This window comes from Vitis riparia, chromosome 10, assembly GCF_004353265.1.
Source record: "Vitis riparia cultivar Riparia Gloire de Montpellier isolate 1030 chromosome 10, EGFV_Vit.rip_1.0, whole genome shotgun sequence".
NCBI lineage: Eukaryota > Viridiplantae > Streptophyta > Magnoliopsida > Vitales > Vitaceae > Vitis > Vitis riparia.
Window position 1 is genome coordinate 13,971,631 of NC_048440.1, and position 27,893 is coordinate 13,999,523.

General features: G+C 35.5%; 2 protein-coding genes and 1 long non-coding RNA gene across 3 annotated transcripts; 2 read left to right on the forward strand and 1 right to left on the reverse strand.

Annotated features, from left to right (window-relative positions):
- Positions 1-584: 584 nt before the first annotated feature.
- Positions 585-11,925, forward strand: LOC117923521 (mannosyl-oligosaccharide 1,2-alpha-mannosidase MNS3). The gene is made up of 6 exons (XM_034841849.1): positions 585-894; positions 5,899-6,875; positions 8,658-8,919; positions 10,570-10,767; positions 10,913-11,061; positions 11,196-11,925. Exons 1-6 carry the CDS (start codon positions 817-819, stop codon positions 11,452-11,454), a joined length of 1,923 nt encoding a protein of 640 aa, XP_034697740.1. The 5' UTR covers positions 585-816; the 3' UTR covers positions 11,455-11,925.
- Positions 11,807-15,830, reverse strand: LOC117923520 (potassium channel KAT2-like). The gene is made up of 11 exons (XM_034841848.1): positions 15,631-15,830; positions 15,334-15,549; positions 15,074-15,229; positions 14,915-14,972; positions 14,489-14,806; positions 13,845-14,084; positions 13,575-13,673; positions 13,443-13,475; positions 13,171-13,356; positions 12,335-13,073; positions 11,807-12,101 (listed from the first exon to the last, which is right to left on the reverse strand). The coding sequence occupies exons 1-11, from the start codon at positions 15,807-15,809 to the stop codon at positions 11,950-11,952; spliced, it is 2,376 nt and encodes a 791-aa protein (XP_034697739.1). The 5' UTR covers positions 15,810-15,830; the 3' UTR covers positions 11,807-11,949.
- Positions 15,134-15,914, forward strand: LOC117923522. The gene is made up of 2 exons (XR_004652634.1): positions 15,134-15,217; positions 15,296-15,914. It is a non-coding gene; the product is annotated as an uncharacterized LOC117923522 (long non-coding RNA).
- The last annotated feature ends 11,979 nt before the right edge of the window (positions 15,915-27,893 follow it).

Below are 27,893 nucleotides of genomic sequence, written 5' to 3' on the forward strand. Positions count from 1 at the left end.
ATACTTGTTTGTTGTCCAACTTTCTTCATAACTTTCATTTCTCATCTCTCATTCTATATATTAGTCCATTTTCCTTTGGTTAAGCTCCCATCATGCTTCACAACTGTTAGAGCTCCCTTCAAGCATATTTAGCCCCTTACTCTACAATGATTGAAACAACTATAATTTGTATCTTTTTCATTCTTTAAACTTGAGATTTAAATAAAAATATATGTTAAATCCATTACTAGGGTTTTAATAACCATTTGAGTTCATTTGAATTAATTATTTTATGTTGTAGATTTTAAAGTACAAAAAAGTTCAAACGTGAAATTGCATTTAGAAAATGCGGTTTTGGTTCAAAAGTGAAACCGCATTTGACAAATATGGTTTCAGCTCAAAAATGAAACCGCATTTGCCAAACCCGGTTTCATCCTATTTTTTTTTTTTAAAAAAAAAAGAAAATAAGTTCAGAATCTATGTCAAAACAAGGGTCATTCTAACTAAACATTAGTTTGGAAATGAGGTTTAATGGATTTATTTTCTCCACTACTGGGCTATTTTGGCCCAAAACTCGGCGAAAGGCATTAAAATTGGATCCAGGCAGCAGAGGAAGATTTTTACTCCTGGAAGGTGCAGATGCTGAAAGCTGACGTGCCCAGAAATGGAGAAATGGTTATTAGGTCTGTGTCCCCCAACACACTCTGCATACGCCCTAATTCGCTCGTTGACTTCAAAACCACGCCTAGCCAAACACACATTTTCTTTCAATTTCTCTCCCTCTCCCTCTCCCTCTCCCTCTCCGAATCCAAACCCTAGCCGCTGATTCCATCCAGCATGTCGAAATCTCTGCCCTACTCTATGAAAGATGTTCACTATGACAACGCCAAGTTCCGCCACCGATCATGCTTCAAGGTCTCTGCCTCTCTCTCTCTCTCTCTCTCTCTCTCTCTCTCTCTCTATTTTTCAATTTGGATTTTATCTGAATTTGAATTGCATTAATCTGATTCTCTTTTGGTTGATGGTAGGGAGTGATCTTGTGATCTGTGGGTTTGTTGGTTTTTGAATTGATCTTATTAGTGAAGTGTGAATCTTTGATCGGAACTGAATACTAAACCCTGTGAAACTTCGTTTGCTTGATTTCTAGGTATATAATTGAGATTGATTTTATGAATTTTCAAATTTAACTTGAGCTTGTTTCAATACGATCCAATAGTTGACTTTTAGGTTCCTTTTGGATTGTTGAAGCACCTATTCGCAATTTACATTAAGATTCATACTATAATATTTTGCGTTTTCTAGATTTGATTGTTGTGAATGGAGGATTAGCCAATTTAAGGATTAGGTAGGAGTTGTGTACAGCATATGGTTTATTTTCTGAATCTCTTTACAATTGCTGCCGTTTTTAGGAATTACAGAGAAATTCCTTTCCTGATAGGGGAGGACTGAGGAGAATATAAAAATGTTCATGCCTCAAGGGTGCCATGGGTTCCAAAATTGGGGGCTGGAAAAGGTGCTTTAAGGAATTTGTGCTAGAAAGTCAAGTTGGGTTTAAGGTTGCATGTTCTCTATCACCAAGCAAATGTAGGGTGTTCATGCACAGGGTGAGACTTGACTTCTTGCCTATGGTAAAAAGTTGTGTTGCTGACTAACTTACCAAGCATCATAAAGTTTTAGTGAGATCTGTTTTAGGAGCACCCATTCTTCCAGTATCAGTGTTTCACCTTCCTTGCTTATTGTCAAACTTAGCACTAGGCTCAATACTCATCTTGACTGGTCCAGTAACCAGCATATTGTCTTTCCTAATAAATTATGACATGCTTCCACAATATAAATAAAAAGCATTACATGATCCGGTTGCATCTACAAACTGATCTAGATCTTTCATATGAAAGTGCCAAGATGAGTCACGAATGTTCAAGTCATCAGTACTAAGCCCTCTTTTGGGATAACTTCCCCATTTTGGCTTTATCAGAAAGCTGAAATTGAAACCCAAGGTACAATTTTTAAAGGACAATATTGATATTGTAAAAGTTTTATTAAACAGGAAAGAACTTCCTGCATGAGCTAAAATAGAGCTTAAAAAAACAACATTTTTATTGTTTTTGTATTTGAGTTTTTTTTTAAAAAAAAAATCCATAAGTTCTTTGAATAAAATTAGTTAAACAAATATAAAAGCTTTTATTAAGCTTAAAATTGAGCTTTTGGGTTCTTAAAAGTTGATCCAAACAGAATCTAAGCAGCCACTTCTTGAAACAATAATATTGTTAAGATACGCCAAAGAAAAAATAAAAATGAAACAGAAAATAATGATCATGCCACTTTGCTGATATCCAAATATGTGTATCAAGTCATGCATTGGGAGAGTACTTTAGCCCATAAATTTCTTTTTCTTTTATATTTACTTGATCAGCTCTGTTGAAGAAAGTATTTAAAGAAAAGCATTCTTAGTATTGATTTGGTGAGAAGCAGCACCAACCCCATGCATTCCTAAACAACACACACCTAGCTTGATATAGTTACAACTCACAAAATAGAGCCACGCAAATAGAATTAACTTGGGTTCAACTTCTAGAGAGGTTTCAAAGAAGTCAATTTCAAACATTTGGGTGTACCCAATGCAATGAACCCTCTACTATTTTAATTGGTGCTACTAAAATGATGGTATAGTACTTTATAGCATCTACTTAACAGCTTCCGAATGCATGTTTATTTGGTGGGTAATTTGTTGATTTCCTTTATCATTTTGAATAACGGGTTACCATCCTCAAATCCTTTGTTCATTTCCATCAGGAGGAAGATAATACATGTTGATAAGGCTTTGGTGGTGAAATTGGAAATTGTGTGGGGTGAAATGGCACTAAGAAGTAGATAGATAAAGTTTAGATCATAAAATTGATTATTGGATGCTAAGTAGCTAAGTACAAGAACCTTATATAGAGCAATCTAAAAGCCAATTGGTATTTCATATGTATCTTTTGTGCTTTGAAGTGGCTTCAAGTCTTAGAGTTAAACTAGAGAACAATGAACTTATTCATGTATGCTTTCTAGAGCAGGTGGAGGTTTAATGCTTGTTTCTTGATTTCAGAGTAGACTAGTTCTCATTCATCTAGTTAAGGATCCTGCAAGGTGCTTTTGTTTTTTTAAAGCAGTATGGATTGGATCTATGAAGGGTGGAACATTCAAAAAGGCTTGTCTTCTGGAAAATGGTAGTATCTTTGTAAGGGAAGAAGAGTCACAATTATCAAGAATACCCTTTCTAGATTGCCTATATACTTTGTCTTTTTTATTCCTACGTTATTTTGCATTAGGTGAGAGAGGTTTTTGAAAGGAAATGACATCTGATCAGCTAGTATTTAGCTGAAGATAAGGGTATTACGAGTTCAATGCTTTTAAACAAGGTTTTGTTGGCTACATGCCTTTTTAGGTTTACCATTGATAGAAATAGATTCTAGAGGAAAATCATAGTGGGCAAGTTTGGCACCCTAGGTTAGGTGAGGCTTTCCCTATGCTACTCTCAATAGCTTCCTTCAAAGGTGCATGGGTAGCTGAGCTGTGGGAGCAAATTGGGGAGAGTGGGTGTTGGAACCCTAGGTTTTTGAGACAAATCCATGTCTAGGAACTAGATAAGGTGGTGCAAGCCTTTTTCAAGAAACTACAGGCGTTGTTGATTTGCAGTTGTATAGAGGATAAGATGGTTTATGTTAAGTCTCTCTACTCCTCTATTGAAAATTCTGAGGCATTCCCCACAAGCTTGGTTTGGAATTTATGGGTCCCGGTGAGGGTGAGTTTCTTCACATGGGAACTACTTTGGGGGAGGATTTTGACATTAGAACAACTCAAAAGGAGGTGATGGAGAATTCCATATAGATGCTATATGTGCCAAGGCGATGAAGAAACAGCTAATCATAGCCTCCTTCACTATTGAAAGCAGTCATGTTATGGTTTCTTATTTATTCTCCTTTTAAGGATAGGATGGGTGATGCACTTTTTTGTGAGAGAGCTCCTTTTAAGTTGGAATGATTCTTGTGTCAAGAAGAAGAGGATGAAGGCTTAGAGACTTGCCCCCTTGTGCTTCTTTTGGATAATCTGGAAAGAAAGAAATCAGAAAACTTTTGAAAACATTGAAAAAGGGAATCGGGTAATCAAGTGTACTTTTATGTATATTTTTTTGGAGTGGGTTAGATTGTGCATAGATGATAGCTCTTTGTCCACAATGGACTTCATTGATTGGCTAAGCTCTAAGTGAGGCAGGGGGAGTTGTTTTTTATTTTCCCTTAGCTTTTTTAGCCATTGGGTGCCTTTGTATACACCATGTATACCTTTTCCCGCCTTTTATTAAGCACTTTAATATATCCTTTCTTTACCTATCAAAAATAAAAAATAAAAATAGTGAGAGAGTTTGGCAATAACTATGGAGGTTGGTGTTCCAAGTGGGGGAGGGTAGGGTTGGGTCCAGGAGTTTTTCAAACATTGGGCTGTGGGTTTGGCAGGAACAGGTAATATGAAGAAACGAATCTATAAAATATATAATTCTGTTGTATATTCAAATTATATAACAAAATCTAAGAATTGAGTACTCAACTTGCAACTCCTTGATTGCTTAGAGAATTACATCGAACCGATTTTAAAAAAGATATGTATAAAAATATTCCCCTAAAAAATATAATAATGATAAGTATCTTCATCATACATTTAGCAAAATATGATCTAGTTATGTATGGTGAACAAAAGAATGACAAAAAAAAAAAAAGGAATGACCAAATATCGTGTATCAATGTTCTGCTTGATGATCTTTCAAATAATAAATATTGTCTAGGAGTGATTCTGAACTCAAACTGTCAGAAATTTCTCTTTCAATGGAAACAACCAAGTTATTTGCAATAAACTCACCCTCTGGCTTGTTCTTGTCTTTGGTGCATAGGTGTTACCTCTTTTATACTCCCTGTTTACATAAGGTGCTCCCTTTTTTCAATTGGTGCCTTCCAATGTATCTTTGTGTTTGCCTGTTAAAAAAGAAAAGGAAAAAAAAAAAGGGAAAAGAAAAAGAAACTCATTCTCCACCTTGTTCCAAGGCATGGTTTTAACAAATTTCAAGAAAAAAGAAAAAGTCAAATTCAAGGACATAACACGATATATCAAGTAAAATAAGCAACTAAATAGTGATAGTGCTAGACAACATATATCTATGGTTCCATTTCCCAACAACAAAAAACATCCAGGCATGAAAAAAAGTTAGGAGACTCTAAAATTTCAATCTTTTATTCAAAATTACTGAAAATTCATGCTTCTTTCTAAAATTGATTTTTATAACCATATCATTTTGGGTGTTTGTGAGCCATGCAAGGATTTCTTGGTTCATCATGCTTTGTACTCGGGAAAGGAGAACACAATCTTTTACTTGTTGGGGTTTGTTTTGTTTCTTGGTTAAATCCACACTTATTTGAAGTATGCAGTAATCACATTACTATTCACTGCTGCTCCTATAAATCTCTGTTAGACATGGTGCACTAATCAACTGAGGGAAGGAATTCAACTCTGATCATTGCTAAGGATGAAACCATTCTGATAAGACCATTAGGAAGATGAGTGTTTCTCTCTACCTGGATCCATAGTAATGATTTGGAGCATCCATCGATATTTTTGCTAGTTTATGTTGGGAAATCAACTCTGAATTTTCTCACAGTGATAAGCTCAAGCATGAAGCCAAGGCAAGTTAATACAAAAATAGGAACAAAAGGAAATAGCTTGTATCACTAAATTCACCAAACAATTAGGATGACCTTTCAATATTCCTTTTTTCCTTCTGTAATCTTATCTTTTCATTCTTCTTTTAACTTGTAAGCCATATTTTTTGCTCTCCTCTAGGATTTGATATGCTGCTTTGAATTAACTTTCATTTATCATTTCTTTCTACAGATGATTACTCAGACCGTGCTCACCAGTAACCTGAAACGTGATTGTATAAGTTGTAGTACAGGAAAATTTCTAGTGTTATTGATGATTGGTGGTTTAGCATATTTGATGCTAACAAATACAAGTTCTGGCCATTCAGATTCTAATGGACTTGCAAAAGGTGTTATTTTTAAGGAAGGAGGCATTAAGGAAGGAGATAAGTCCATCATGGATGGTGGCAACAGATTTCGAAGATTTTGGAGAAAACCACCAAGGCTTCCTCCTCGATTATCGCCTGATGAGACAGGTAGTAATAATAGTTTTATCCATGATCCTGTGAAGTTAAATGAAGACTCTAAATGGATAGCTAGGCAACAAAATGTTAAAAAGGCATTTATCCATGCATGGTCTGGCTATAAGAAATATGCAATGGGTTTTGATGAACTTATGCCTCTTAGCCATAGGGGAGTTGATGGCTTAGGAGGTCTAGGTGCTACTATTGTGGATGCACTGGATACTGCCATGATCATGGGTGCTGATGAAGTTGTCACTGAAGCAGGTTCATGGATTGAAACACATCTTTCACATAGGATTAAAGAGAAAGGCCAAGTCAATTTATTTGAAACTACCATACGTGTTTTGGGTGGTCTTCTAAGTGCTTATCATTTAAGTGGTGGAGAACAAGGAATGAACTCAACCCATATGGGGCCTAAATCAATTGTTTATCTAGAAACTGCTAAGCAGCTGGCTGATCTTTTGCTCTCTGCTTTTACTTCCAGTCCAACTCCTATTCCCTTCAGCGATGTTGTTCTACGAGATCACTCAGCACATCCAGCTCCTGGTGGACAGAGTAGTACCTCAGAAGTTTCCACTCTACAGCTTGAATTCAATTACCTGAGCACTGTTTCTGGTGATCCAAAGTATGGTATGGAAGCCATGAAGGTTTTAGAACATTTAAAGACTCTTCCAAAGGTGGAGGGACTGGTTCCAATCTATATAAGGTATTGGCATTTCTTTGTTTATTCTGTAGAAGTGCTAGACTGTTTACCTGTTACATAACTGGATCACATTGCTCATTAAAAATTTTCATAGTCAGCGCTTTAATTGTTATCATCTTTTGGTGATGGTGGGGTTTGGCAAGGACCTGTTCTAGGTGTGAGTTAAGGCCATGGTTGCTGCCGATACTCTTTACTCCCATAACTGTGCAATCTTGCGTAGAACTGCTTGTCACACTGTATGCAACTCAATGAAATAGCTTATGCCTTTGATTATACAATCAAATGCATTAATTTTATCAATAATATGCCAACTTTAGTAGTTGAAGGATATCTTCAAATGATAAAAGAAAGCTTTCAGCCTTTTGTATGTCACTTGGCCTCTGCTTGATGTTTTAAGCTCTTGGGGATTTGTTTGGTTCACAGGTCTCTGAGCTAGATAATGGTTATCTTATTTCAAAGTATAAGATTACCATGTTCAAGGTACACATCTTTGGAAGTTTTACATGACAACCCTATTTTCCAATAGTATTTATAGAAATTGGATTTATTAATAAATAAAGAAATTGCCTATCAAAGATCTAACCTTAACCAAATATCAGAGTGATCTCATGTATATTACATTCTGGGATTTATTTTTATCAATATGATTCCATTCCTAAGTTTAGATGTCAGTGAATATCACATTTTCAAGTATGAGATTACCCTGTTTGATGGGCGCATAACTTTTGGAAATGTTGATTTCCTTGGATATGAGATTTCCACAAAGTTGAGAGGATGCCTTACCTTTGTAAGGATGTGGAAAATCAAATTCTAAAGATTCGGCCTAGATTTCCTTTCCGACGTGAAGCTGAAGCTCCAGCAACTTGAAATTAAAAAGATTCTTAACATTTGTATTTATAAATTTACCTTTTGAGGCTGATTGGCAAATAGACTCTTGAAGAAAGCGATCCCCCGCAGTTGCTGTATCAACAGCTTCACGCTTTCTTTCCTTTGAATCCAAAAAAATCAAGTAGAGCCTTAAGTTCAATTATTTTATTTGTGTCAAACAAGTAGTTATTTTATCAGAATTAAAGTCAAAATCAGAAAAATGGAGTTTTCTTTAGTGACATAAGATCGAATTGTAGAAAGAATCAAAGGTTGTGAATAGTTCTTTTTTATTTTCAATATCAAAATATATGAAATAACTGACCCCATTCCTATCCCTAACTAAAAAAGTGTCATCAGAGATGAAATTCCGAATGTCCCTGATGCCGAATAAATGATCAACATTACTATAACTAGAACTCTTAATTTGACTTTTTTTTCCTCCATTCATAGGATATGAAAATAAAAGAAAATTGGACTGTCCTTTTTTATTCTCTTTTTTACTTATAAGTTTAGTATTAAATTTGCATTAATTGCCAAATAGTTCTAAGATAATGAAATTCTAACATGGGAAAAATTGACGGAAATCTCAAATTCTGGAGTTTAACCAAACATTTGAATAGGAGTTTAAATGCCAGTGGACCAAACACATCCTAATTATATGACTATACTTTTGTACATTTAGGAAAGTATTTTTCAGAATGTGAATTTGCAATATATAAGTCCTCATATTTCAGTATAGAATGTTTTATATTCTTTATTCTGTTGCTAAGCATGGAGCTGGTACATTGTTGTTATTCATATATATGTTTTTATACATTTTTCTCTTGGAAATGTTCTTTTGTAGATTAATGTAATTTATGATCTATCTGGGGATAGTAGGGGTATTAGTGTTTTGATATCATCTTTCTATTAATGCAGCCCTCACTCTGGTGAATTTATTGGAGAAAATATCCGTTTGGGATCACGTGGTGACAGCTACTATGAGTACTTAATTAAAGTGTGGCTTCAGCAGGGAGCTGAACGAGATGGAAATTTCAAGTATTTATATGATATGTATGAGGAAGCAACGAAGGGCATTAGGCACCTTCTTGTTCAGAAATCTATCCCAAAGGGATTGGTTTTTGTTGGGGAATTACCTTCTGGATCTAAAGGTGCTTTTAGTCCAAAAATGGATCACCTGGTATGTGGTTCCTTTTAACTACTTTAAGTTAATCTGTTCAAAGATCAATCTAGGTTATGGCTACTTAATTTGTTTTTGAGATCAGGAGATTAAGAAACAGTTGGCTAACTGGAGATAATTACTGTTTCTACAGTTGGTTGATGTGAACTTTTTTTTGGATCAGAAACAAACAAATGTATTAATAGAAAAAAACATAAGAAGGATGAGAGGTCCTCCTCATGAAGTACAAACCTGATCAAAAGTAACTAAGTAAACCTCCACAAAACAAGGAAGGCTATACAATTGGTTGATGTGATATAACTGCTCCAATTTTTTAATCAAATCAACAAGTTCCTGGAAGTATTGATTAAGATGTAGTTACATGGGACAATTGCATTGGGATTTTAAGAGGAATAAGATGCATGAGTTATTGGCTCATTTTTTGTGACCAAATATTCTATCACCGGCAACTTAAATGACTGTATGTTAGTACAGGAATGCTCTTGCTAGATTTTAGTAAGCTTTTCGTTTTTGTAAAAATTTGTCCTCGTCATGCTATAGAAAGTTTCAGATCATTTGTAACCTAAGCTGCTGCAATTTTGTTCTAGATGTCTAAGACCTAGGTTTCATGCTCTATCTTTCTTTTTCTTTTTCTTTTTTTCCCTTTTATTTATTTATTTATTTTGAAAAGGTAAAATAAAAGAAAAAATAGCTTTTTATACTCTGGAGCATGATTTTTGATACTTATCTTGTTCTGCCTGGTGAGTCCTTTTCTAAACCCTCTTTCCTATATGAGTCAATACCAGTGTACTGCTACTATATCAAGTGAAATAAGCATTTGATCTCCTTAACTCCTGCTTTATAAATTTTTTAAAATTTATGTCCTTTCTTATTCACCTGCACTCATTCCTGAAAATAACCACCCCACTTACTCTTTCTTCTCTTATTTGAGACAAAATTCTGCACCTGTAGCATGTCTTACCCCCCCCCCCCCCCCCCCCCCCCCCCCTAAGTTTTATCTGATGATTTACTAGGTGATACATGAGCATCTCGCTGCCGGGTAGTTTTTTTAATTAATGAAATTAAAGGGAAAGAGAAATTCAGTTTGAGAAAGGAATGGGGTTCTTTCCTCTGTAAATGCTTTGGGTAACAAATCATTGAGCAAAATAGTTACCAGAGTTGTACCATATCCATTGATCTGACTCCAAAGAGATTGGAGCTCGCTTTTGAGGACTATGAAATGAGTGGTTCCATCTATCCTTACCTTATAACTGCATAAATTTACATCTGTCCAACTACATAATAGAGCTCTCTTAGTAAAAATAAATCCCACTCTTTTACCTCAAAGTCCCTTTATTTTTGTGTGATTTTCTTGAAACTATAAGATCAATGAATTAAAGTAGCATTTCAGTTGGTGTAGCGTCTGTGTGTGCATGTGTGTGTGTGTGTGTGTGTGTGTGTTTTCTGTTTTTGTTTTCCCTTTTTTAAGTATACTGCATGTATGGAGTTCCAACTGTTTAATACTATTGCACAAAATGCTTGATGGGATTATGTTCATTGGAATGTTACGATGGTAAAAGAAATCATGTCTCATTGGAAAGAATGCCACCATGCTTAATCATAACCTTCTTTTTGCATCCTGTTCTAATAGTGTATAACTGCCCTGTTTAGGTCTGTTTCCTGCCTGGTACTCTTGCACTTGGTGCCACTAAAGGTATTACAAAGGAAAAAGCTATGAAAGACAATTTGCTTACCTTTGAAGACCTGGAAAATTTGAAGCTTGCAGAAGATTTAGCTAAGACATGCTTTGAGATGTATTCAGTGACTTCTACTGGGCTTGCTCCAGAAATTGCTTACTTCCACACAGAGGTTGGTTGGACATATCAAAACACTATTACATTATTACATACAGTAAACATATGAATGGTGCTGAAATGGATCATTATATACCATTTTATTTTGCTGCCACTAAAAACTGTTAAAGAGATTTGACATCTGGTTCCAATTGACGCAGGATTATTTTGAACAAGGTCTTGATGGTGGGAACAAGAGTTCAGAATACATGAATGACATAATCATCAAATATGCTGATCGTCACAATCTTCTTCGCCCTGAAACTGTTGAATCTTTATTTGTCCTTTATCGTATAACAGAAAACCCAAAGTATGTTTTTAAGGTTTTGCAGGCATTACATTGTTTTCTTATACAATCTTCATTGTCCATATTATACATAGTTTTTCTGCATTTTTTTGTACTTCTTTAGTTCTATGACCAACTATTATTGTCTATTTGTGCAGATATCGTGAATGGGGCTGGCAGATCTTTGAAGCATTTGAAAAACACACAAAGGTTGATTCTGGAGGATACAGTTCTCTGGATGATGTCACCAGGCTTCCTCCTCAAAGGAGAGACAAAATGGAAACCTTCTTCTTAGGAGAGACACTGAAGTACTTATACTTGCTGTTTGCGGACAGCACTGTTCTTCCATTGGATAAGTTTGTCTTTAATACAGAAGCTCATCCTTTTCCAATTAAAGGCATGAGTAAGAGTGAATGATGCATTGCAATTGAACGAAAGCATGAAGGAACTCCAAATCAATTTGTAGAGCACACAGGTACAACGGGTCTCTTTGCACCAACTGTTGTATCAATTGCATTGGTTTTTCATTTTATCCGGCACCACAGAGAGTTAATGGGCAAGCTATCAAGATTAGAGGTGGACCAATTGTTTCCCATCTTATGATGCATAATTGATGTCGCAATCAGAAAACCTACCAAAAGGAATCCTTGGGCTTCTCTCTCTGTTTGGCCCTCTAGATTATGACAATTTTGTAATATGTATTTGCTTTAATGGTGGCTTTGAACGATGCATACGGATGGAGTGATGAGATAAGTTAAACAGCCTGTAATTGACTTCCCAGTTTTGTAGTATTATTGCTGGTCTTGGTGGGCAATTTGATAAAACTGATGTAGTGACTTTTCACTACTACCTCATTATACAATGCTATGCCTATAAGTTACAAGCTAATATTTGTCTCTACATTATAGTGTTTCAGTAACCATTAGGTAACATTGTAATTGTAGTTTCATTCTCATTTTGAAGTAGAAACAGATGATCCCCATCTCGGATGACGCTTATGTCATCTATTTCTGCATTCCCTGCACTAACGACTTTGGTGGGATTGTAGCCTCCAAACTTTTGACCTGCAGTTCCACAACGTGTTGGGATGACAAGTGGATAAAGCATAAGAAAGAAAGATGCTTTTCTCTAAAATAGTTTTTCTGGTCCCATTCAAGGTTTGAATCTCCTATTCCAAGTTCGCTTTCATTTTCTTTTGCACTTGCATCTATCTAAATTGCCTAGTTAGAATAATAATTATGATTAAGAAAATTCAGGTCTATCTTGAAGAATTTTTTCGAGGTCAAACAAAGCTTACCAGCAATTTGCAGTAGCTCTTCTATTGAATCAGGTAGAATAATCAACTTCCCAAGCTGCCCCTGTGGTGTACTTGCATTTTGAAACTGTCTGTGGATAGTGACTCTCCTCTTGGTCGATGTCATAACATCTTTGTTGCTGGGATGGCTAGGACTGCCTGAATTGGAATTTGTGGATACCTTTTTAAATTGAGAGTTGTGAAAATTGGGCCCCCCCGTTCTTGTTTGTAGACCTTGACTAGTACAACAGTCAGCTGCGTCTGACCCAATAAAATGAATTTTGTGTTCATCTAATAACCTTCTATTTTCATAACTTAGTAAGAGGTCATATATGCTTTTTTTTCCTTCTTGTTCCGCTAAAGCTTTTGGGGTCCACCCTCTAGCATCCTTTTTGTTCACATTTGCTCCTCTTTCTAGCAGAATTCTAACCATTTCAAGATGCCCGTTGCAGACAGCAACATGAAGAGCTGTTTGGCCATCCACAGCTGCTGAATTTGCATCGATCCCGCATCCAGTCGACTCATGAGCTTTGTCTGCTTTACTCTTCTTTGTAGCTTCTGATCCCAGTAAATCTATGTCCCTTGCTTCTTGTATTGATGGATCTCCATGTGGTGATTGATCATGACATCCAGCATGGGAAAGGCTTCCTCCTGCTGGTACTCCATCAATCCATTCTCTGAGGATGGACTCTGGGTCCATATGTGGGTCTGTAAAGCCTGAGCTTTCTAGCCCTTTCAGTTTCTGTAAAAAAAAATACGGCAGAAAGTGAGCTCAAAATAGGGATAAAACTAATAAAAGCACTTTCCTGCTCTATAGACTGTTATTATTTATCATCTACCTTGAAAAGATTGTTCATAATAATATGTCCATCTTCCATATTTGCTTGGATTGCGTTCATCAGTGAAGTTCTGCTTAATCTTAGTATCTGAGAAAGCTCAGAGGTCCGGACTGTTAACGATTGTGGCCTATAACATAAAACCCCAATCTCTCCAAACACATCCCCTGCAACAGCCTTTCCGAGAATCTGTATGGTGAAAGTGGGCAGTCAAGTTAGGATCTTCTTTGTCTTCTTTGTTTAGTCTGTAGTTGCAAATTTTAAGAGTCACATACCTGATCATCTCCGTCAATGTATGCTATCAAATCCTGCAATTAAATCAGATTGATATTAGAAGTATGTATATTTTATTATTATTATTATTATTATAAGCAGATATTGCATGAAAAGAAAATGAGCCCGCTCACCACCGCTCCCGAGACAAGAATATATATATCTGTTGGAGCCTCCTTCTGTAGAATCACATCTTCTCTAGGTGGGAAATACTCAGCCTCCACTTCAGAAACCTTTTTTAAGAGATTGATTGCATTAGTATCCTTCGAAATTTCAGGAAATTATTTATGGGCCATTGCTTTTTAGCCTATCTTCAACCGTTAGATACATTCTGGCTTATGAACCGGAAAGCGGAAAAGAGAAAAAAGGTGAAGGAGGAAGTTCCAATGAGCCAAGAGCCATACCAGTTGGAAAAGGAAGTCCTGAGAAACACCCTGGAAAAGATAGACATTTTGAGCGATAGGGAAGAAGAGGTAGTGTGCAATGCTGGAGCGAATGGCTCTTGGCAGGCCATTCAAAGTGTCTTGTTGTTTCAATCCTTCTGTTTTGAACTTGAGACATATGTGCGACAGCATCTGATCCTGAATGCGTGGGGGCAATTGATTCCTTGTTGCAAACTCTGAAGCAGACCTGACTGTATCCCTCTGCACCACCCAATACAAAGTTCTCAGCATTACCACTAGCAGACTAAAGAGTTGTCCATTACTTGGAAAACAAAAGGAAAAATATTCTAAGATCTGAGGCACTAGTATTACTAGAAAGTCGCAATGCACAAGGTAACTTCTATGGAAAAATAACCTTAAATGTTGTTCTCTTGATATTTAATATTGAGTTGGTAAGGTGTTCCATATAGAAATGTCAAATATAGGAAAGATGGGGGTGCCTTAAGGAACAATTTGGTAGCTTTGTCTCAAGCCTTGTCGACTTTTTACTAGTAACTGTTGATTGAGACTTGAGGCTTATTCTGGTTAATTCAGAGTCTATGGAATTTTGCAGGTGAAAAAATCAGTAAGGAGCAGTGGGAGGTTACAAGTGAAAGAGAACTTACAAAATTTCTGGTCCGGCTGGTCCAGTGAACAACAAGATTGGTCATGTTCCCAATGAGGTAAGATGTTAATCCCAAGTTGAATAGCATGTAAAAAATATCAAACAGCATCTCTCTTGGGTTCTCAGCATGCAAGTCTCCATAACCAGTAGTAGTTAGTGTAGTAATAGACCAGTAAATTGAAGTTACATATCTGTCCCAGAGGTTCTCTTCTTTGAAATTTGGATAGACTGCACCAATCCAGGTTCGTTCTGGATCCGGGTATCTATCTGCAATCAGATAGTTAAAGCATCCTGCACAGTGTACTGCAAACAGAGTTACCTGAAATCAAGCAGTAAGGAAAGCAACCCAAATTTTAATGGCTAAGTTGTAAGTTGACCCAGGTATCATCTCTAGGAAAGAGGGAGAAAGAAGTCCTGAATGGCTTACAGAAGTGAGCTTTATGCATCGAATCCAGAAGTAGTTGAACCGGATGTCCTTCTCTAGTCTGAATGAAAGCAAACCGGCATAGTGAGTATTGTGGCTCTCCCATAACAATTTGAAATTTTGAAGATAACCTAAGACATAGGTTTGAATTTGGTGATGAACCTTGCAAACAGGGAGCTGACTCGTCTCAATCGCCAGAGCCTGAGCATGTTGAGTGCTTTATAGCCGAGTCCACTGTTATGCTTTGTGAACAGGAGGCTGAAAGCTTCAAATGGCGCTGTCGAACAGACATCGAAGATAAACCAGGTAGATATGTACCTGTGAGTGGCCTTGGGTTATATTCACAAAACTGAATGATTGTTCTGAATTGGTTACTGTCAGCAGCTGAAATGAAGGGTGTGATTCAAGGGCTGCACACTGACCTGATAGCAATTTTCTTGGCATCATCAACAAGAAGGTAAGTTTCTGTGTCGAGATATGCTACAAAGAAAGTGAGAACGATATCAATGGCGAAGAAGCCATTGACAATGTTGTCGAAGATGAAAAGCGCGTCTTGCTTGTAGGGCAGAAATCCAAACTCAAATGGGCAGATCCAGGCAGAGTAGATGACCAGAATAATCAGCAACATTTCCCAAGCCCTGAAATGATGAACATGAAACGTGAGAGAAGCCGTAAATGTGGAAGGCAATCCAGCAACAAACCAAGACAAGGATCATAACCTGTAACGGGGACTGAAAGGAGAAATTATGTGTTTTTGAAGCTTTGTTGCCTGGTTGATTCTGGCCCCAAGAGATGGGAGGAGATGACTAGAGAAGACGGAACCTAGGCTAGTTCTCTCCATTTGGAACTCTTCAACACAAAACCGTTGGAAGAAGGCTTTTGCACAAGAAAACGACATCTTTTTGTATTTGAATTCCTCAAAGGCTACAGTAGAGGCTGTTAAACTTCACAGGGTTATAAATAGGGAAACCGGTGCGTGCTGACACAGGCACTTTGTATTTTCTCCTCTCTCCTCTTCTCTTCTCTGTTCTGCTTTTATACATAATCCTTGTGACTATGCAGTTAGTGGGTCATCAAGGATAAAGGAGAAAGAAGATGTAGAAAAAGGAAAAAGGTGAAAAAGAGAATCTAGTGTTCTGTTTCAAGGAGCAGGGTAAACGGGAAATGAAACAGTAGAGACAAAGGCCAAGGAGTCGAGCTAGAAATAGAACATAACATTGGAGGGGGGAGGCAATGGAAGTGGCAGACATCAGGCTTCCTGTAATGCAGTTGCAGAGGAGGAGACAGAGAGAGAGAGAGAGAGAGAGAGTGAAAGAGGGGAGAAGGGTGCATAAGATGTAATGGGAAATGGGATTATGGTATAATGGTGGTGGTAGTAGTGGTGGGAGCTCCATCATCAATAAATGTGGAGACTTATGCAGGACAGATTGGAGTATATTTTATTGTGTTTTCACTTCATAATCCAGATATGGACCAGACAGCCGTAGTAGATTTGAAGAGAAGCTCCCAGTTACAGACGACACGTGGACCAATGGAAGCTCCTTTTAGAGGCACGTCATCTTACAAAACCATCTCAACAAACTCAAGCTTAACTCATGTTTCTTTCTTGGTAGGACTAAGGAGCCGAGGTTGTTTCTTTATGCAACCAACCAGAACCATAAGTGTGAAATGGATTCCCTCCATATATCCAACCACCTCTCTCTCATAGACCCACTTCCAATCAGCCGACGCCCTATGCTTATCAGTTTTCACCGACCACTGGCCCATCATCTGATCTTCATACTGCTTATGCTTACTCATGATTTCTCACCTTTTTTGGTTCCACCTATCTCTTACAGAAAGTCGGATGCTTTGGATTACTCATGATATTTTGTTTAACAGTAGTTAAAGAAATAATTTATTAAACAAAAATAGTGAATATTCCTTCTGGGACATAATGGGCGTTGTTATCTGCAGCGGGTTGTAGATGGAACAAAACTTCATAAAAGCTCTCTCATTGAGAAGAAAAAAAGGCCCAATGAGGCCCCAGAGGATTTCCTTGAAGATTTCATCCAGAGGGATCTATGATTCCCAAATTTTAGCCCACTTGCATCTTTCCGATATTTACTTTGTCCACCCATCTCAACCCATTTAATTCTTCTAACGTGTCGTGTTCCTTCTTCTACATATCAACCAAAAATATTAGGGGTTGCAGCCTTGCAGGTCTAACCCTCATTATCAGAGACTCCAGATCATATACCGGTTACGGATAAGTGGCAGATGTAAATTAATAAACAAAAACAAAAATTAAATTTAAAAGAAAAAAAAAACCATAACCCTAAGATCAATATGGTTTTTCTTTAATGGTGGGTGTTGCAGGAAGAGAAAGAGAGTTGAGAAGCGAGGTAGCAGCCCAGAAAAGCACATGGATCACATGGGTCTTGGGGGTGCTGCCTGCTGAGGTTGGGTCAGGGACTCAGGGTTAGGTGGGGTGAACCCTCTCCAATCATTCCAGGGAAGTAGGTCAACATTAGAGGTCTAAGAAGTGGGCATGCAAGTTCAAAAGGCAGGTCTACTCATGAGGCCCGTGAGACAGTCCTACATTTTGGGAGAGATGAGTGACGTGGACAATGCGACGCTCCTAGTTTAGTTAAAAGTAATGGTTAAGAAGAGGCTTCGTTAGTGTGCCATCTAGAAGCCACACGGGTGAAGGCCTGGCAGTGTATGATGAAAGGCGTGAAGTTCAAAAAGGCGCACACTTGGGGAGGTGACTGAAAGTGAACCTGAACCACCCCCCACCTCCCCCACCACCTTTTATGAATATTCAAGAAAGTTATATATAAAAAAATACTGAAAGAATTACAGTTAAACCGTCGGTTAGGACAGTTGTGGGGGCCCCTACTTTTCCCTAACAGGTGTGTTTGTTACAGAGAAGTGGAATGTTTTTATGACTTTGAACTCTAAGGCTATGTTTGGTTCTCGAAAAATTTGAGGGAAAATGTGAGGGAAAGAAAATACAAAGGAAAAGTAGAAGGAAAGAAAAAGCGAAGGAAAATAAAAAAATAGATTAAAAGTTGATAAATTATTTTTTTTGTTACTTCAAACTCATTTTATTTATTTTAACTCATCAATATAAAGATTAAATAATTTAAAAATACATAAGTTTTTAATTAGTTTTAATTATATTTGATTTTCTTTTATATTTTTCATAAAACAACCAAACATAAGAAAATAATTTTCCTTAACATTTTTTTTCTTTCCTTTGTACTTTCCGGAACCAAACATAGCCTAAATTTCAGTATTACATCTTCTTGGGAGATTAAGGTCATTGATCAGGAGTTATTCTTTCACTCACTAAAACAAAAAGAAAAGAACAAATATTCTGTATGGCGTGGGGGCAATCTAGCATATGATACGGTGATGGGAGGGAAGAGCAGGAGAACCACGAATGCAGGGTGCAGGAGGGGGTGGTCCTATAATATGGTGGTCCAAAATGAAACCTTCCTGCCTTCGCCTACTGCTTTCAAATTTCATCATCTTGGTGGGGTGAGCCTGAAGCGCATTTACCAAATGTAGGTGCCTTACAGCGGTGGATCTAAACAACTTCTTCTGGGGGGCTACCCAGGATGCCATCTAGAGCATCTTCACATGGCTTATACGTTGTGTGTTCCCTTCATTTTCATTTTAATTATTATTCAGCAGCTGCCTCATTGCTTCTCTATCTACATATATATTTAATATTTAATAGTTAATAGAAGTTGGGGATCAAGTAAATTTTTTGAATCTAGTGGTTTACGTACTTGTGTATGTGCCCCCACATGACATGCACGTGATTTGTAAAACTGGCTTTTGACTCTCGGAAGAGGCCCCTAACATTGGTCAAGTTGCAAAGAGAACCAAGGGATCGAAAAAAGGAAGCCTGTATAATTGTTGGGGGGTACATAGGCTTAGCGGGTGGGTCATGCTCTGCCACACTCAAATCAGAAGCTCAAGATTTGTGTTATTTTTGTGGTGTTTTGTGGTGTACCAGCTCATACACTTGGGTTTCAGTTGCAGCCCCAACCAGTCCCACTTTTCCTTTCTTCCCCACCATCATCAGCTCCTCTCTCGTACATGCATTATCGGTAGGGATATATTTCAAATTTTGTCAAAATTTTGAATTGATTTCCAGCCTATCTCGCTTCAGCTCTCCATCGTGAGTTGGTTGAGTTGTTTTCGGGTGTGATCAATGTGGCATCACCCTTTATTATTCACTCACTCATACGTGAATGGAATTAATAATGACTGTTTAGTGGGGATATTTGAAACTTAATCTATATATGGTATGGTTTTAGGACTGGAGTATCTTGATTTTCAAGGATCCGCCCCCCATTGATGAATCCAAAGAGAAAATTCCCATGTGAGAAAATTTTTTCTTCTTGGATCAAATCTAGAGTCACCTTCAATAGATTAAAGGGGGCCTCTTTTGGTACCCATATTCTCGTCTCTAGGCGTGCCCATTTAGGGCTACCTATGCAAATCATTTTCCCCGTTGTGCTTGGTTTACCCTATTAGCTCATATAAATATATATTGCTCTAAATCATTAAAATAACTTATACTAATTGGGAAAGTTGAGTAAAACCCGTCACCATTGATATTCATTCACTATTTTCATCATTACTATAACTTATAATTTGTTATTATACTCTTAAATTTGTTTCTTTTACAAACTTTGACGCAAAACAAAAGTTGAACAGAAACCCGTCACTATGTATATCCATCTTATATATTTTCTTTTTCAATCATTATCATAATCCTAATTAAGTTTCTTTCTTTCGGGGACTTTGATTAAAAACAAAGGTTGAATAGCATATGCAGAAGTTCTTAAGATATAAGATTGTCCCTTGAAGGTAATTTAATTTAGAGGTGTGGTGGAATTAGTTTTCAGCCATCCAACAACAACATACGCACATGTAACTTCATTTTTTTTTTTTCAAATAAAATAATAAAATAGACAACCTCAAAAAAATAAAATCGTGAAAAACGTTACTAGGAAATTGGCACAACCCCATCTATAATTTGGGACGACATGGACTGTGACATAACGTAACCATACCGCGTGAACGTTCCAAATATCTCATGGGCATTATTATTGAATGCAGGAAGAGCAAGAAAGAGCCAATTTTGGCAAGTTGTTGGGAAATCATTGTTGATCAAATAGTGGCCGGGGTTAAGAGTTGGATACTTGAATCTCTCTCAAAAGAATAGAAGAGATAAATGCATGGGGGTGGGGTGGACTGAGGAGGGCGAGATGTTCATATGCCCACCTTTGAAGTGATTGGCCAGCGAAGATCCAATAAGTGTAGGAGGAACACCGGGGACCAAGTTTACTCTCCATTGCCGTGAAGAAGGGGTCATCTGCCCACGTTTTACCATTTAGTGTGGCCTTTTTTCAGTCATTTCATGTGATGAGGCCTTTCATGGTCCACACTTTTATTTAGTGGCTGCCACTCGCACTTATCCTCTTCCTCAGATAAGATACATCAAACCCCAACATATTGCCCTAATGTCCTCACCTTATTCTTGTTTTTCTTCCTTCTTTTTCTTGTTTTTTTCCAAAGCTTCTAGGGTTGATCATAGCCAATTGGGTGCTGCCAAATGGACATGGTTAGTGACATGGGGTGATGTGATTCGTCTTTGATGAGGTTTTGGTAAATTCAGCCGTCCCCTGCTAATTACTTAGGGGAAATGGCATGCGGGCAGGTGAGATAAAGAGGTGGGAACTGCCTTTTTGACCTTGAGAAATATGAATGCATTTGGTGTAACGAAGATGGAGTTTTGCTTTGAATTTAAAATAGCTTGTCATCTTTTTCGTATCTGAGATTGGCCGAACTGAGATGAGACAAAATAATTCATGCCATAGGCCTCCTCCGATCTTTGGTTATGGACTTTGGAGAGTCGTGTAGTCCTTCTCAGCATTCTGTGGTCCTTTTCTTCCACTCTTGATGGTTTTCAATAACATGACTCAAAAGGTTTAAACTGCGAGAAATAATAAATTAATCAACGACGGAAAATGAATCTTTTTATATTATTTTAAATGCTATTCTAAACAAATAAGCTTTAAAGCATCCAAATATTATTGATCATGATAGAAATCTTCTACTATTTATGATTGAAAGCTCAACTTTAATGACTCGATACCAATTAACCAAACATAGATAATTTCATCATGTTTCATATATTGCTATGAAGATCAAGAAATTTAATTTATAGTACAAGGGGATCTCACAAAGATAAATGTCTAGTGATCATGTCGATAATCACGACGATAATTATGTGAAGACTGTCGTATATGAATTGATTGCCACTAAAATGACCTATAGAAGATGCTAATCATTTATCTATCAAGCTTAATAAGAATATGGAGTTGGTGGTGCCCATTTTCCCATGCGTCCAATCCAAACACACCCCAATGATTGCAACCCTTAAAAGAAAAAATATTCAAGGATTAATTTTGGGAGGAGCTAAGGCATTGAGGTGTGTCAATGGGCAATTGGTGGAGAAAGAAAAGGTAAAAGTAGTGTTCTATTTGGCCTAGACTTTCCCTTTTTGAACCAACTTTGGACAAGTTAAAAAGCTAATAGGAGACTTGAGCTTTGAGTTTATAAATTACTCACTTTTTTAATAGATGGGTATCATAAAGTGTGTATGAGAAAGTAAGAAAGTGTAGTGCGTGGTCATCATGAAGTTGGAAGTAATAATCGAGTATGTGTAAGGTTACTTCAACATTTTGCCTTATAATACCCAAATAATATCTTTTAGTTGTATACTTCATCAACAATTACACATCTTTATCATGCATGCTAAAATTTTGAGCTACTTTTCTTATATGTAAAATAAGTGATAAAAAAACCCGAGAAATAATTCAAATTTTATAAACTTTTAAGATAAAATTATAACTCATTTAAGTTAAAATGGGTATTTATATCATTATAACGTAATATCAGATACTGTCTTTATTTAAAGGTGTATAAAACAACAAATATTTTGAAATAAGATGATATAATTTAAGATAAAATAAAAAAATAAAAAAAAAGATGGATTTTCAATTTATATATCTTTTCAAATACATAAGAATACGAAAAGACTCATTTTTTCTTTAAAAAATGATCATATAAATTTGTAATCAGCAATATGTGAATATTTTAATGATTAAAAGAGATACCATTAAATAAAATTAAAACAAAATTGGGCTATTTGACTACAAAAAATAGTATTATATATGTGTAAATTTAATGGAGATTCCCATGATTCCACCTGAGAAATTTGCAGTTGCTGACATGGAAGTGCCACTCATATTGATGATATATATTACTGAAATCAACACTTCCAGAATTTAGAAAGGATACTTGGATGGTTCCACTTTGAGAATTGAGATTGCCCCACCACAAGGGGCAAATATGTTGGACCAAAAGTATATCCTCTCTAAAGTCTGGACAAGGCAATAGGAAATATGGTAGGACTAGTATTGATGAGTCCCATGACTTTGAACCAAAAGTAATATCTCCATGTGCTTCCACTTGGGTTTTAATTCAATGTCAAGCAACCATTCCCCTTAGTTGAAGATTTTGTGGAAAACATTCATGTGAAGTGTTTTTACTAATAATTCATTTTAAGTTGACTCTATCCTTTTAATAATTCTTAAGTCATGACTCATCAAGAAGTACTCCTCTCACTATTAATGGGCATGAAGGCTTGTGTTAAATACTATAAAATTCATTAATTTTTTTTTTTTTTTAGAAGCAAAAGAAATAATATTTGACAACTAATGGGAATTACTGGGGGAACATGAATCATCTTTTGATTTTTCTTGTCAACTAGGAAAAAATCGTCAGCAATAAAAAGTACTAAAATGATAGTGATGTTTTTTATTTTATCTTAAATCTAAATTAATTTTAATTTAACTTGAAGTCTAAATAATATTAAGTATTAAATGATTTATTTTTATATATGTATTCTTACTTAATTTTTTAAAGCAATCATTTAACTTATCACTCATTTTAAGACAATCTTGTCTTAATGAAAAAAACAAAATTTAATTATTTTTATTTTATATCTTAAAGTAACTTGCTTGAAGAATTTAAAACAAAAAACAAAAACATTATTTTAGAGATGTTTTTTATCAATCATGAAAATTGGAATGAATTAATAGCAATTGAATTTACTAAAAATGTATTTGACAAAATAATGAGTGAGAGTATGGACAACTGAAAAGAAAGATGTGGAATCAAGCGTATGGTTTTCAAATTCATTCATCATGTCGTCATTCAACCAATATGAGGATTATACAATGAATGTAGGAGTAAATGCAATACAACCACACACATACATTCTATTTATTTATCTATTCGTGTGTGTGTATATAGACTCAATAATGGTTGATCATGAAATATCAAATTTAATAAATAAATAAAAATTCAATAAAGGCTCCGATCATGGAATATCAAATTTAACTAAAAAAGAAAAGAAAGAAAATCGATAAAAATGATAAATGAATTTAGCTTAGAAAAATTGTGGATTGGTCTATGTAATGTTATGAGTATAAGGGACAAACTTCACATCTCACATTGTAGATGATTCCAAAAGATATACTGGGAGTGGAAATTGGAAAAGAAGTAGGCACTTGGTAATGATGGTTGGGGTTCAAACTTCTCATGAACTATATCATACCATGCGCAATACTGGAAGAATAATTACTTCATGGTTGTACGACATGTAATTTCCTCAATCATTCCCCTTTGTGGTGACAATTCCCTATCAAGATTTTCCACCAATGGTGGTGGTGGTGGCGACTGGTGCAGAACACACTTTGGGTAGGCAGCGACTCAAATGGGTACGAATGAAGTATATCCTATCCTATGTTCTATTTATTACCTAGATCTATCAATCACCTATAATGGAGGGGCCAATGAAACTAGGGATTTTTTTTGTTTTTTGTTTTTTTTTTGGGTTTTCTTCTTGTTAAATTTGATTTTTATAATAATAATGAGACGTATGGAATAAGGTAAAACCGAAAGAAATCAATCAAGATTTGTTATCAAACATTCTCAATTTAAGATTTTATGCCCACTTTGAGATGACATGAATCTTAGATAGATGTTCAAAACTTTTAATGCTCATCTACACAAGAACAATACATGTGTAAAATTATATTCTTGAGATGATTAAATTTTATATATTTTACATTATAATTGGACTCGTTGTCATTTTATTGTGACAAGATCTCTCATGTAGATATTCTCAGCTTTTTTTTGTGATTATTTGTTTTGTATACATATCATTATATTTTACATATTTTATATTAGAATTTGACTCATTGTCATTTTATTGTAACAAAATCTCCCATATAGATATTCTCAACTTTAATATATATATATATTGTGATTATTTGGTTTATATACGGATAATTAAATTTTACATATTTTATGTTATAAATGGGCACGTTGTCGTTTTACTGTGACAAGATCTCTCATGTAAATATTCTCAGCTTTATAATATTATTATTTTTTGTGAATATTTGCTTTGTATACAAATATTTAAATTTTGCATATTTTATATTAGAAATAGACTCATTTTTATTTTGTTGTAAGACATTCTCCCATGTAGATATTCGCAACTTTTTAATATTTTTTTGTGTAATTATTTGCTTTGAGTATAGAACAAATAATTTTTTACATGAAAAAATACGTGTCTTTACACACTCAACTATTTAGTTGTATTATTGAAACATCCATGTTAACCATTTAAGATCTAATCAATATAATTAACATAATTGAAACTTGAAAGACTACAACTTTATCAACTAAGGGAAGGGCTCAAATTTTAGCATATAGTTTAAAAAAAAAAACAAAAAAACAAAAAACCTAGGTTATGTTTGACTCCCAAAAAAATAGAAAAAGATAAAAAATTAAGAAAAATATATATTTTTTTTCATATCTAGTATTACTAAAAATATATATATATATATATAAAATAAATATAATTAAAATTATTAAAAATTTTATATATTTTAAATTATTTAATCTTTATATGGAAGAGTTAAATAAGTAAAAATAAATTAAATAATTTATTAACTTCAAGTTTATTTTTTATTTTTCTTCAATTTTTTTTTAACTTTTTATTTCAATTTTTTTTTTTTTCTTTCAAATTTTGTGGAAGCCAACATACCAAAATATCCATCTTTAGAACAATTACCCAAAAAAGAAAAAAAAAAAGCCCACAAAGTATAAAATTATAAATATGGTTTTATTTGGTTTACGTTATTAGCCTTACCCTTACATGTCGGAAAAACAAAGCGACAAGGTACTCAAACGTGCAACGAAATTTGTAATTGTAGAATAAGATGGCCACGATGTGTGTAGGTTGAGTAAGCTACATTCCAAAATCCTAACCACAATTTCCGGTAGACATTTTAAGAGAAATTAAGAAAACAAGAAGGAGAAAAAGAAAGGAAAATTTTGGAGGAGCATGCAAGATGTTCCATTAAGTGAGGACACACCAGAGTGCGGTACCCCATTAGATTCATTCATCCTCTCCAAAACCAAAAGAGTGCATGACTCCACCTCTCCAACTGAACATGTCAACCAAGGAGAAGGAGACTAATACAAAATCTACTGGCTAGCTAGCTTCTCCAATGGTGATCAGGTGGCATGTTTTCTTCTTCCGTAATCATGATCATCCTATGAGCTTTCTAGTGCCATTTGTAATTGTACCCCCCTTTTTTTCTTGTCTCTTAATTCCTTATATTCGCCGGACACTAGGGCTCTTCATGTGCCCACCTAGGTGGCCGTTACGCGCTAGTGAAGTCTGCCGTGTAATTACATACAATCCGTAGGAACCGCGTGCTCTAATACGCCCAGTGGTGGCCGCAGCGCTAGCCTTCTTCTACACCTTACAAAGATCCCCATGCTTCTGCTAATGCCTAATGGGATTCATCATAGAATTTCTCCCAAGCCTTTTTTTTTTTTTTTTTCTCTCTCTCTCTAATGATATCTACCCAATATTAAAAATTTAGACTATTAATATTATATTATATTATATTATATTATTGGCCGTGTCTATCCCAAAAAAAATACACTTTAATACTGTAATTGGATCCTCTTTTATATATTCTTATAGATATAAATATTGAAAGGAGTGACTTGTGGCTTCTACTTGCCATTTTTTGGGGCATGAAAATTGGAAAGTATTTTAATAAAAATTTTTTTCTTCATATTCTCATTAGAACTAGTAAATTAGCTCCTATACGGGCTATACAGGGGTTGGGCAGATGCATGAAAGGAAAAAATAGCATCAGATGGGTGGGGGTGGTTTATGAGTGGGAAGGTAATGAAATTATTTTCAAAAAGATTTTGAGATGAGAATGATGGTGGTGGGCTGATATGAGACCACGTGAAGAATATGTGGGGTTAAACTGAGAAAGAATATGTGGGGTTCCTACTTTCACTCAGTGTCTTTGTGCTTGGAGCATTTTTTTAATGATGCAACCCCTCTCCAACTTCGTCCATCCACTCCTCCTCCTCCTCCTCCTCTCTATTTTTAATTTCAATCTCCTTCTCTTCTGTCTCCACCAAAAATGAAAAAGGTGGGGCGCAAAACCGGGCACTTCTTTTGTTTGTTTCTATTTTTTTTTTTCCTTATAAAATTTCCTTTGACTTTATACCATGGAATATGCCATGCCCACACAACCCAAAAACTCAATTTTTGTCATAGCTATCCTTGATTCTACGAAAAAACTAGGAAGGAGAAATAAAATTAAAAAATAGAAAATAAAATCAATAAAGTATTTTATTTATTATTTTAAAATTATTTCATTTATTTTTTATAATTTTTTATTTAAAAACTAAATAATTAAAAAATACATAAAGTTTTAATTTATTTTAAATATCTTATTTTTTATTTTTATGATAATTATAATAAGAAAAAAAATTAAATTTTTTTATATTATTTTCCTGCAACTGAATATCAGGCTGATCTACGGACACTAGTTGATAGGTCCTTATCTAGGGAGTAGGGCCTTGGATTTGTGATGTCTTTTCCATCAGGTTATAGATTCAGTGGGGTACGGATATGATAAGGATGCCCAAGTTATTCTATGCACTCAAAAAAAAAAAAGCAAAAATGGACAACATGAATCTTATGAATTTAATATTTATTTTCTTTTTATCACTATATAGATGCCTAAGTCGGAAAGGAAATCCGAAATCGGAAATCTAATGATCATGCAAATAGTTAAAAAGAAAATGATAAAAAAGAGAGAGCAGGGGCAGCATTCTGTTGGTGTAGGCTCCTAAAGAAGAGCTTGAGATCTGAGTTCAAAATTCCTATTCTGGATGCTGTGATTTAGTGGGGACTTCAAAGGCCGATTCACAGAGCAAAGGGTATTATCAAAGTAAAAAGGGTGGTCCAGCTAAATGCCCAAGTGTTTTAAATGCCTACCAGTAGTACCCACAATATCATAATATTGAATGTTGACCATATTCCCTAATACACACCTGCTAGAACTATCAACATAAAATGAAATGATACTTTTGATAGACTTAGAATACTAGTGTATTAAATTATTAATCAATGCTAGTGCCAGTTTTGAGTTGATTGACTCCCACTATTTCATGCCAATATCAACAGTGTGTCTTCAGAGGAAGTACAAATTGTACTGGCAAAGCGTGTTGTGTCCAAGTTTTCTATTTTGGTGCCGACTGGCATGTTAGAAAACCCACCGCAGGTTACTGTTGTTGTGGTGTTAATTTCCCTATTTGGATAAATCAATTATTAATGGGTATATTCTATTAGTGTCCCATCCAAATCATCAGTTTTGGGCTCACAGAAAGTAAGCTCAAAGGCCTGCTAAGGCAAAAGAAGAAAGATTGAGGAGGCTCATTCAGTTTCAATTTTGGGCTCAAGAAAACTCATCCCAACCAAGCTCAACTAATTTTTACCAGTTAGGTTCTCACCTCAGGTCTC